The sequence below is a fragment of the Squalius cephalus genome (assembly GCF_949319135.1).
Source record: "Squalius cephalus genome assembly, chromosome: 1".
Lineage (NCBI taxonomy): Eukaryota > Metazoa > Chordata > Actinopteri > Cypriniformes > Leuciscidae > Squalius > Squalius cephalus.
The window spans coordinates 8433356-8445150 of record NC_137122.1 but is presented as its reverse complement, the minus strand read 5'-3'; the positions used below and the strand labels follow the sequence as shown (position 1 = coordinate 8445150).

Here is an 11795-nt window from a genome sequence, read left to right as displayed (position 1 = left end):
ACAGAACTGGCCAATAACGAGGCAGCGTTCTGACGTAGATCCTGGAAACACTGCACTGTGTACAACAACACGTGTTGGAGAAGTGTGTGCAAAGCAGCGGCGCAGTAAATGAAGATATAAACAAACCCAAGAATTTATGATTTCTGTGCTTTTCACATTCACAATGTAATGCGCTTGGATTTAACTAATTGCTAAATTTTATTAAATGCTGCATAAACTAGTTTCAGAGCTCAGTACAGGTCATTATACAAAACCATCTGCAGCGTTTTAATTGGAAAGTTAGTTTACATATTTATATAAACAATAACCATTGGGTAACGTTCTATATTTGGTAACTATTTCTATGTTAATATTAAAAATGCCTATGTTGTTAAAAATAACTATCCTGCAACGTTTTGGGAACATTATTTTATTGCTGCAAAAAAATAAAAAGAGCATTCCTAGAACATTATGATTTAGTTCCCAAAACAATAACCAAACAGGAACCAAATACCAATGTTAGGGGAATGGTCTGTGTTTACTGGGAAGCCGCCGAAGCAAACGTAATACTTGGCTTTCAGAACTGAAAATTATTGAATTATTCCTGAAGCAAGAAGAATCAGCAGACAATACAATTGGACAAAAACAACAAGCTGTTGATAAAATTATAATGAGTTTAATACATCATAACTTGAAGTACAAAAAATAATCAAATTTAAAACTAATGAGACAGATCTCTGAAAAACAATGAATGAGTTCAAATTAATATCAGATTCATGTCTGTGTTGAAAGTGTTACGGCCTCTTCTTCAGCTCCTGAACATGAAAGTGTTTTCCAGTGTAATTTTTCTGGTGCTCTTCTTCTGAATGAGAAGGCAGAAGAGATTTCAGAACGAAGGCCTGAGTGAAACTCTTCCCGCATTGATCACATGTGTAAAATTTCTCTCCGTTGCGGATCCTCATGTGAATCTTCAGACTTGATTTACATTTACACACATTTTTCCTTTCTCGTTCGCATCCATCAGGTCTAAAAGAAACATTAAATCAAGTGAGATTTTAAATGAGAGACAAACGTGAAATGAAAAGTGAAGCTCAAAGTCAAGATCACTGATGAGTTCAATAGTCATTTTAATCTCATCAAATCTGGTGGACAACGGCTGTGCACGATTATGATCTATTTTAATGTCATGAAGATGATTTGTGTTATAAATCACTAGTTTGGTCATGAAACAATATAAGTCTGGTGAGCATCAGCATGTTCTTCATCATGAAGAATGAATGAGGAATCAAGAATAAACACCAACCTCTTTGTTCTTCAGTCTCTTGATGTTTCATTCTGCAGGTTCTGGATCACTGGCGCTCTCTCTGTCCTCTCCTTCCAGATGCTTTCTGGCAGTTCTGCTAAAAACACACAAGTTTCATTTCTTACAATCATGATGAGAGAGGAATAATCAATATTTCAGACTCTGAACTAAGTACTAAGGCTAATCACATGTTGAAAAATATAGTGACCGTGATCATGTAATTTAAGATTATCAGGTTGTCGAAGCCACAACAACACAACAAACAAAACTGACATAAATCATCTAGTGCTGAAACTATGATTTAAAACCTACATTTAACGTCTATGAAAACAGACACTGTAACTAATAAGTCATATAAACAGAGATGAGTTATAAAACATTATCAATAATTCTAATAACATGCCAGATGAGATGGACTTGGCAATTGCGATGATGCTTTCATTGTTTTGTTTACTTTTCTGACAATGTATATAAAAAATATTTATGTGTTTTATGGGCAGTAACGCGTTAGAAGTAACGCGTTACTGTAATCCGATTACTTTTTTCAAGTAATGAGTAAAGTAAGGGATTACAATTGCAAAAACAGTAATTAGATTACTGTTACTTCCCCGTAAGCAGGCTGCGTTACTGCGTTATACTGCGAGACTGTCTCGCGACGTGAGCCGTGACTCCTGAGTGACAATGACATGAGCGCCCGCGAAGTCAGTGGTAAACACTACGGCAAGCGATCGCGTTCAAAAGCCTTAAAACGAAACGCGTCAACACGCACCGTTTGTCCGTGTTCAGACGTCATGTTTATTCATGAACGATGTCGTAATGGTAAACTGTATGCGCGTGTGTGATGCCCCAATTGTTGGTTCTTCACAATTGATGAATATAATATTATCGCTGTATGTGAAAATACATTGAGTGGATGGTGGTTCTGCCAGACCAGTGGAGGGCGCTATGTGAGTGCAGTGTGTTGCAACGGGTCTGCTGCGTTGCTCGTCATAATCCAGCAAGACCGGAGCTGATCACATGCACATTGTCGTCCTGTGTTTCTTCCACCATTCCACAGATTGCTGGGAACGTTTAACTGTCAGCTGATACAGAGATCCTGTACCCGTTACAGTTCTTGGGGGCTCGTCCGGGATGGCGCCACCTACTGGAGGAGTGGAGCTTATCCAAAAGAATCCGAAGACCAAGACCAGCTTGCTGTGATTTCCTGAATGGAATCCCTGCTGTTGTTTGACTGTTGTTAACAGTGGTATGGAGGTCAGTACGATGACAAACGAGAGAAGAAGCCTGGTGAGAGAAATCAGGAAAGCACTCTGTGAACTGTCTGCTGATGAACTCTTCTTTATCGCTAAAAACATTGAACACATTGACGAGAGGGAAGAATCACAAGTAGAACTGGGGGATGAAGAGGGTTGTTTTGATTTTGTTAGTGGGTTTTTGTGTAGTAAAAGCCTGTTGAGAAGGGAAGATGAGGGGATGGCTGTATTACTTGATCTGAGAGACAAAATTACACAAATTACTCAGCCCCAGCACATAGCAGCACAAAAAGACACAACACATGGCACAATTACAGCTCAAGCTCAGGTTTATTCTGATCACATAACACCTGACACAAACACAAATACTAGCCACACCCACACATACACATACACTGGGGACACTGAATACCAGCAGATGTTGAAGATGTACGAAGAGCTTGGCCGAAAGATTCAAGCTAAGAGTCCTTATGCTATACCCCCACAGCCCAGCTCTTTCCAACCCCCTTTTCAGACTTACCCTTCTCCGTCCAATACCGATGACCAAGTGTTCAGGAGAGAACTCGCATATAGCTCACGGAGAGAGTTTAAAGTCCATGGAGGTCAGATTGGTGACTCCACGTCTGAGATCAGCTTTAACAGCTTATGTCGACAAATTGATGAGGGCCTACAAGAACATTTTAGTGAGAGTGAAATTATTAGAGGGGTCCTGAAAATCACTAAACCTGGTCATTTCAAGGAGATGTTAATGGAAAAAGAGGATTTGACAGTACAAGAGTTAAGAGGACTTTTACAGTCTCACTTGGGTGATAAGAGTAGCACTGAGCTGTTTCAAACTTTGATGTGTGCACGCCAAGGAGAAAATGAGACCCCACAAAAATTTCTTTATCGCGTCATTGGCCTTAAACAAAATATTCAGTTTGCTTCGAAGCACAACACATCTGATATAAGGTATGATGCCAAGACCATTCAAGAAGTGTTTCTCCATACGGTTTGCCAGGGTCTGGGGCCCAAGTACAGTGAGATTCGTCGTGAGTTTAAACAACTTGTCGCTGCTGGAGACGTGACCGATGACATGCTTCTCAGACAGCTTGTAAAGGTTACAAGTGAGGAAGAGGAAAGACAGCGTCGACTGCAGTCTCTGCCACGACATAAAGTCACTCACGCTCGTAGTGCTCAGATTGAAGAAGCTCCAGAAATTAAGGCAGCAGCTGTTACTACTGAACATACTGATAAAGAGATTCGCAAACTAATAACCCAAGTGGAAGCGCTGACGGATGTTGTCAATTCACTGCAGCAGACCAAAATGACAGAACAGAAGTGTCAATGCACAGCTAAAGCACCTGAAAAGAGGAGAAGACTAGGTTGTCCCAACTGTATTAAGCAAGGGAAAGTAGAGACATGCAATCACTGTTTCTTGTGTGGCGAAGAGGGTCACAGGGCTGTTGGATGCCTGAGCAGACAAAACAGGTCAGCGCCTGGCACCAGGTCAAAGAACACACCACAGACTGCAGTCACCAAACCAGGGTCACCCTGCCGTAACTATACAGTCAATGTAGGTTCGTGGGATCACAGAAGCAGCACTGCAAGGAAACCATACACAAGGCAGCCTCAGAACTCAGAAGAAAAGATTGTTCAGTTTGTCGGGAAGAAGTGTCTTCTGGAAGGGGAAATTGGAGGCCATAAAATGAGCATGCTTCTTGACACTGGAGCACAGGTTAGCATTATCGATCAGAACTGGAGGGAAAAGTACCTACCAACACATGATGTTCGTCCCTTATCTGAAATAGTGGGACCCAGTGCTGGTTTGGAGGTATTCGCCATCAGTGGGGATGTAATTCCATTCAGTGGGTGGGTTGAAGCAACAGTAAGCTTACCTGGACATGACGGGACTCGTTACTCCATCCAAGTGCCCTTTCTGGTCAGTCAGCTGCAGTTGGAGAGGCCTCTTTTGGGGTTTAATGTGATCTCAGAGTTAATTACAGGGCCAAAAGATAGTGCAGATATTCTTACCACCTTGCATTCTCTTATGAGTAACATTGGAAATACCCAAGATGACCCTGTTGAGGTGTCAGTTGGCTTCATCCGTGCAGACAAAGTATGTGCAGACACAGCTCGGGTGAGGGTAGGACCGCAAAGTTTCACTATTCGTTCTGGCCAGGTTGCTAATGTGAAATGTAGGGTGCCTTATAACTTCAACACTTCCGAACCTACAGTTCTGTTCGAACCAAGTAATGAGATCTCACCTGTAGGACTTCTTGACCTTGGAGAAGGACTGATTGAGATTCACAAAGGAGGGCAGTCATATATAAAAGTTCCAGTTGGAAACCATACTAAGCATGACGTGACCATTCCAAAAAGAGCTATACTTGGGGAAATAGCAACCATTAACAAGATTGTCCAGACCGATCAAATTGAACCAAGCAGCTCACTGGAAATGGTGTCATCTCAGCCAGTGCAGCCGGATGACAGTGGCACACTGTGGCATCCTCCCGTAGATTTGAGTCATTTGAAGGCAAGCAGTCAAGCAGTTGTGAAACAACTACTTTATGAAGAGTCTGCTGTGTTTGCCCGTGATGAAAACGACATTGGGAACATCCCCAGTCTACAAATGACCCTGAGTGTGAAGGATGATATCCCTGTGCAAAAGGCCTACACATCTATACCCAAGCCACTCTTGAAGGAAGTAAAAGAGTATGTTCAGGACTTGCTTGCCAAGGGTTGGATCGTAAAATCCCGATCACCCTATGCTGCCCCAGTAGTGTGTGTCCGGAAAAAAGATGGTACATTACGATTGTGTATTGACTATCGCCAGCTTAAAGGGGGGGTACAATGGTGTTTCATGTATTCAGAGTTGTTTACACTGTTAAAGAGATGGATTCTCATGCTAAACATGGGCAAAGTTTAAAAAAAATATTTTGGACGAATAACGGAGAATTTCTGTGCCGAAAATCTTACTTCCGGGTTGGTGCAAGTTTCGGCTGGTTTTTTTTAGATCGTGGATCTAATGACGTAGATCAGAGTGGAACTCCTTATATGAGCATTTCTCTCGGAAAAGCTCGCCCGCGCACACGTCGACTAGAGGAGAGTGAGACCGCGCACATCAACGCGCTTCAACAGGAAATCATCGGCGCCAGCGCTGCATAGGATTTGTTCAAGAATGTCTCCAAAAAAGTGTGTATTTGGATGTGAGGGAAAGCTTACCGTGTTCAGCTTTCCAAAGAACCCAGTGTTACAGGAACAGTGGATGCAGTTTGTTTTTCCGGGGCAGCAACGGAGTGTAGGAAGTGCGGTTATGTGTTCTGGTCATTTGAGTGACGAATGTTTTATTAACAAGGCCTCGACGCTGGATTTGCAAATCGTTTGCTATTAAAACGTGGAGAGGTCCCAGTGATAAAAGACCCCAGTCATGTAAGTACAACTGGATCAGATTTCTGTCTTTTGCTGGAAATCAAGAACTACCGCTTGACTCTATAGCTCCGCCTCCAGGACCTCGGCTTTTCCCGGAGAGAATCGGAAAGCTGTTTTTTCTTTTAAAATTATAATAAAACTAAACACTTTTTGGAGATATTAAGGATGCACTACTACTCTATAGGTACTCAAGATTAACATGAGATTAGGTGAAACTGTGCATGTTATGTACCCTTTAACAAGAAAACCATACCTGATCGCCATCCTCTGTCACGAATCCAGGATCTCATGAACACCTTGGGTGGTTACCGTTGGTTCTCCATACTCGACCAGGGTAAGGCTTACCACCAGGGATTTATGGCTGAAGGGTCAAGGCACTTGACTGCATTTGTGACCCCTTGGGGCCTATTTGAATGGGTAAGGATACCCTTTGGTCTATCAAATGCCCCAGCCGCTTTTCAGCGGAGTATGGAAGAGATGTTAGATTCCATCCGCGATGAGTGTTGTCTGCCCTACCTGGATGATGTGCTGTGTTTTGCCAAATCCTTTGAAGAACATGTGGAGAAGTTGCGAGTTGTGTTCAGAGCTCTTCGGCAGCATGGTGTCAAGCTACGTCCAGCTAAGTGTGAGTTGTTTAAGCAAGAGGTCCGGTAGCTGGGTCGTCTTGTGTCTTCATATGGAGTAAGAGTTGACCCAAAAGATCTGGAGGCTGTGAGGGTTCTCCGTGACAAAACACCTCAAAACGTTGGAGAAGTCCGCCGCCTTGTAGGCTTCCTGAGCTATTATAGAAGCTACATTCAAGATTTTGCTAGGTTGGCGAAACCCATTTATGAGCTGCTTCAAGCTAGCACATCAGAAACTCCATCACAAATAGGACGTAAGAAGGAAAGGAAGAGAAGTCCACAGATGCCATCTCGACATCCGGTTGTGTGGGAAGACAAGCACCAGCAGAGCTTGGACACACTCATTGACATGCTTACCAGCCCGCCTGTGCTCGCATACCCTGACTTTGACACCCCGTTTATATTACACACAGATGCGTCTGAGCAAGGACTGGGGGCAGTACTTTACCAGAGGCAAGAAGGAAAATTACGGGTCATTGCATATGGCTCAAGAACATTGTCCCCTGCTGAGAAAAATTACAGGCTCCATTCAGGCAAGCTGGAGTTTCTTGCACTTAAGTGGGTGGTGTGCGAAAAGTTCTGCGATTACCTCTTCTATGCCCCGTATTTTACCATCTATACTGACAATAACCCTCTCACTTATGTGATGAGTTCTGCGAAGTTAAATGCAGCTGGTTATCGTTGGGTGGGGGAGCTCGCAGATTTTCGATTTGAGATCAAATACAGACCGGGCAAGAGCAACAACGATGCAGACTTGCTGTCACGTTGTCCCTTGGACATGGACCAATACATCAGTGAGTGCACAGAGAACCTGTCACAAAATGCCATCCAAGCAACTTGGGAGGGCAACAGGATGTCCATGAATAGAGATGTAGCCTGGGTGGCAGCTCTAAATTTGAAGGTGCCTGACGTGGTTACACTGCATAACCAGATTTCACCGACCATCAGTACTGATGAATTAAGTAGAGCCCAGCGGGAGGACATGGTGATTGGCCCAGTTTTCGAGCTGAAGGAAGCTGGTAAGATGGTGACCCCTCATGTTCGGTGCACTGCTGCTAGCGACACAAGGAAGCTGTTAAGAGAGTGGCAACGGTTGGTTCTAGAAAACAGCATCTTGTATAGGATAACTAAACAAAGACGACAACTGGTGTTGCCCGCAAAGTATCGTCAGATGGTTCTTCAGCAGCTTCATAACCATATGAGTCATGTTGGGTCAGAGAAGGTGTTACAGCTAACTCGGGAGAGATTCTACTGGCCTGGAATGAGGAGGAGTGTGGAAGAATATGTGACTCGCCAGTGTCCATGCGTAACGCAGAAACAGCCAGTAATGCATGTGGGTGCACCAATGGGAGGAATCGCATCAAGCGCACCCCTTGAGTTAGTATGTATTGATTACTTGCACCTCGAGGCCAGTCGCGGGGGTTATGAATACATCTTGATGGTGATTGACCACTTCACCAGATTTGCCCAGGCCTATCCTACCAAGAACAAATCTGGGAAGACCGCGGCTGAGAAAATATTCAATGACTTCATACCTCGTTTCGGATTCCCTGCAAAACTACATCATGATCAGGGGCGTGAGTTCGAAAATTCCCTCTTTCACAACCTACAGAAGCTCTGTGGAGTTGGTCGCTCCAGGACAACACCATACCACCCCCAAGGTAATCCTGTAGAGAGACTAAACAGAACATTGCTCCAGATGCTGCGGACACTGACTGATAAGGACAAACAGAGTTGGAGGGAACATCTGCAGAAGGCGATCCATGCCTACAACTGCACCAAACATGAATCTACGGGGTACTCACCGTTTTACCTTATGTATGGTCGTCATCCCCGTCTCCCTATTGATTTATTGTTTGGGCTAGTGCAGGAAGATGGATTTACCACCCCACATGGGTATGCGGAACGCTGGGCAGATCGGATGGCTGAAGCCTATAGGATTGCAGCACAAAGCAGCAAACAGATGAGTCTTCGCAATAAGGAATATTATGATCAGAAAGCCAGCTGTGTCATCCTAAGACCTGGAGATCGTGTCCTGGTAAGGAATTTGAGCCAGAGAGGTGGCCCAGGAAAGCTGCGTTCTTATTGGGAGCCTAACATTCACGTTGTAAAGGAGCAATTAGGTGACAACTTTGTATACAAAGTGCATCCTGAAAATGATAAGAGCAAGATCAGAACACAGCATCGAAATCTCCTTCTGCTTGTGAATGACTTACCAACATCAGAGAGAGCCTGGACCCAAAGAGACAGGAAGTGCGTCAAAAGGGGAGTGTTGAGACAAGGGGACAAAAGGACAGAAAGGCGACACAAAAAGAGGAAGTAGGAGAAGATGGAGAATCTAGCTCGGAAGAGGATGAAGGTTACTGTTGGAGGAGCATTCCAGAAGACCCAAGATCTAGAAGAAAAGGATCAGAAAGTATACCGATTCAGCGAGGATTGAATGAACCCTACATCATGGAAGGAGATGATTCACCAAGGACTTACACAAGAGAGACTTTGGAACAAGTACCAACAGAACCAGAGTACATGTCTAGTGATACTTGCATACAAGCTGACTCTTACTTACCTGCTGAGAATCCAGAACCAGAACAATGTATGGAACCAGAATGTGGAGACACACAAGAGGAGCAGATGACTGAGGACCAAGAGGGAGGGTCACAGCAACAAGAATCCTGTGGAGCAATTAGACGGTCACTCAGAGATAGAAAACCTGCCCAAAGAATGACTTACCCATATCTTGGACAACCCACATTCCAAACATTGACTACACTAAACACAGTAGCAGCAAACCCAATTCAGCCACTACCATTGGTACCCACAACTGCACACACATGGTTAGGCTATGCCAATGATCCATACAGAGCAGTGCCAATTACTTTTATGGTTCCAATTTATTAAAGTTATGCATAAAGACATTTAGTAAAAATTTAGAGGTTCACCTTCTGTGGTGGGGAGAGTGTGATGCCCCAATTGTTGGTTCTTCACAATTGATGAATATAATATTATCGCTGTATGTGAAAATACATTGAGTGGATGGTGGTTCTGCCAGACCAGTGGAGGGCGCTATGTGAGTGCAGTGTGTTGCAACGGGTCTGCTGCGTTGCTCGTCATAATCCAGCAAGACCGGAGCTGATCACACGCACATTGTTGTCCTGTGTTTCTTCCACCATTCCACAGATTGCTGGGAACGTTTAACTGTCAGCTGATACAGAGATCCTGTACCCGTTACACGTGCAAACATCAGACGTTATATTTGTTCATGAGGGATGCATTAGTACGTTGTAAGTGATGTCAGTCTTATGTCATGATTTGTCATGCAGTTGTTCGTTTAACGTTCTTTCTCAAGGTAGAAAAGTCAACAGCTCTTAGAATGAGTCTTTTATTTTAGCAAACTGCCAAAAAACATTTTCAGACTGTGTGCAGATGAACCAAGAAAAGCTTAAGATTGCATGGAGCTGATAAGCATGAATGGCAGAAGAAAAAGACTGCAATTAAAAAACAAAACCAGAGAAAATTATTTTAATGCAAGCAATAAAAAACTGCACACATCAGCTGTGGAATAAAAGAAAAGAAATGCATGATCAACTAGATTAAGGCAAACTCCTGTCTTAATTTAAACCCTGAGGGTCCACCACCCACAAAGGTTTCACAAAGGTATTCTTGCCACTGTAACTTGGCTTCCTAAAGACAGGTTTATGGGTAAATAAATGAATAATAATAAAAAATATATACCAGAGCTCAACATTTAAGCTTTTTCATTTGTTCTTCGGTCGGTCATTCACTTGTCTGAGTAAAAACATTTGTTAGAACAGGAAAAAATTTTGATTTTTTGTGTGTGTTGTAAATATAATTTATTCCGAATCAGTATTCTCATCAGTTCAGTCAGCTTTAACATATATAAATCGGCATATTTATGATATTTTAACCTTTATAAAGGGCATTTTTCCCCTAATCGTTTGCTTCATCTTTCATTTAAAATTCTTAAATTTGATCAATAAATTAAAATAGAATAATAAGATGCTAAAGGGCTGTTACCAATCAAATAAAAACTGCATTAAATAATGTAATGAGATTATTTAATTATATTTTTTGAATATACAAATAAGAAATATTATTTGTGCATAGAAATAATATTTATAAACCGCCAGTAGGAGGCGGCAGGCGACCATCTTAATGAGTGAGCCATTGATGCAATGTGCATAAAGTTAAAATACTGAAACTAATAAAACATTTGATTCAATTTTAGATGATGGAATATGCAGAAAGAATAGAATTAAGCAGAAAGGTCTATTGCTTTATAGCGTATTCATTTTATGCATCATGTTTTTGAAAAGTAACTAGTAAAGTAACTAGTAAAGTAAATAATTACTTTTGAAAATAAGTAATCAGTAAAGTAACTGGATTACTTTCTTGGAGAAGTAATCAGTAATCAGTAACTAATTACTTTTTCCAAGTAACTTGACCAACACTTAAGAGTAAAGAGAATGAAATATTCGCTGGAATATATGTAAGTGTTAATGCCCTTCGAGGTGTCCATTGTCAGGTATTAATGGACGACGGCGAGGCGTGAACCGTCCGATTAAGTCCATTAATACCTGACAATGGACACCTCGAAGGGCATTAACCCGCTTATACCATGGTCACTTGCCAAATAACACATTTTTAAAACATTGGTGTATATTATAATTAGGTTTACAATCGAAATCTAAAGTTTTTACAAACAATAACTTGGTTTCGGAGATATTTATAGTCCGCTCAGCTCGTAGAACCCTTCAGTTTTGTTTTGATTACTTTGACTGCCTGTTGCTATGGTTACTCACAGCTGATGTAGCCAGCGCATTTATTTATTAATTTCGAACGGTAAACAGTCAGTTTCACCAGAACTCCTTTACTAGGTGTCCTCTATCACTTTTTAACAGACACCCTGCAGCCAATCAGAATCGAGTATTCACCCAGACCATGGTGTATGTATATATATATATCCCAGCATATTCCATTCTCTTTACTCTTAAGTATAACTGTAGTTTTAAACCTTCGGTCTACTGTTTTCCTACACTTTTAATTTTAGTTTTAGTTTCCTGAAACATTTAGTTTTACAAATGGTTTAACAATCAATGTTTAGTTTAACAATCTTTTAAGGATGAACAAATCATGGTTTTGGTCATCACATTAAAAATAACATTAAAACTGGATAATATTTAAAAAAAATTGAAGAGCTGGAAAAAG

General features: G+C 41.9%; 1 protein-coding gene across 7 annotated transcripts in view; it reads right to left on the bottom strand.

Annotated features, from left to right (window-relative positions):
• Positions 1–637: 637 nt before the first annotated feature.
• Positions 638–11795, bottom strand: part of LOC307162327 (uncharacterized protein) — a 30415-nt gene continuing 19257 nt past the window's right edge. Inside the window, exons 4-7 of one of the 7 annotated variants that reach the window (XM_079877569.1) lie at positions 9136–9241; positions 2385–2566; positions 1283–1379; positions 638–1005 (exon numbers count right to left, since the gene is read on the bottom strand). In XM_079877569.1, coding sequence (XP_079733695.1) covers positions 1310–1379; positions 2385–2566; positions 9136–9241 — 358 coding nt within the window. In that variant the 3' untranslated portion in view covers positions 638–1005; positions 1283–1309. The remainder of the gene's footprint in view (positions 1006–1282; positions 1380–2384; positions 2567–9135; positions 9242–11795) is intronic. The other 6 variants (XM_079877570.1, XM_079877571.1, XM_079877572.1 and 3 more) reach the window with 6 other exon arrangements.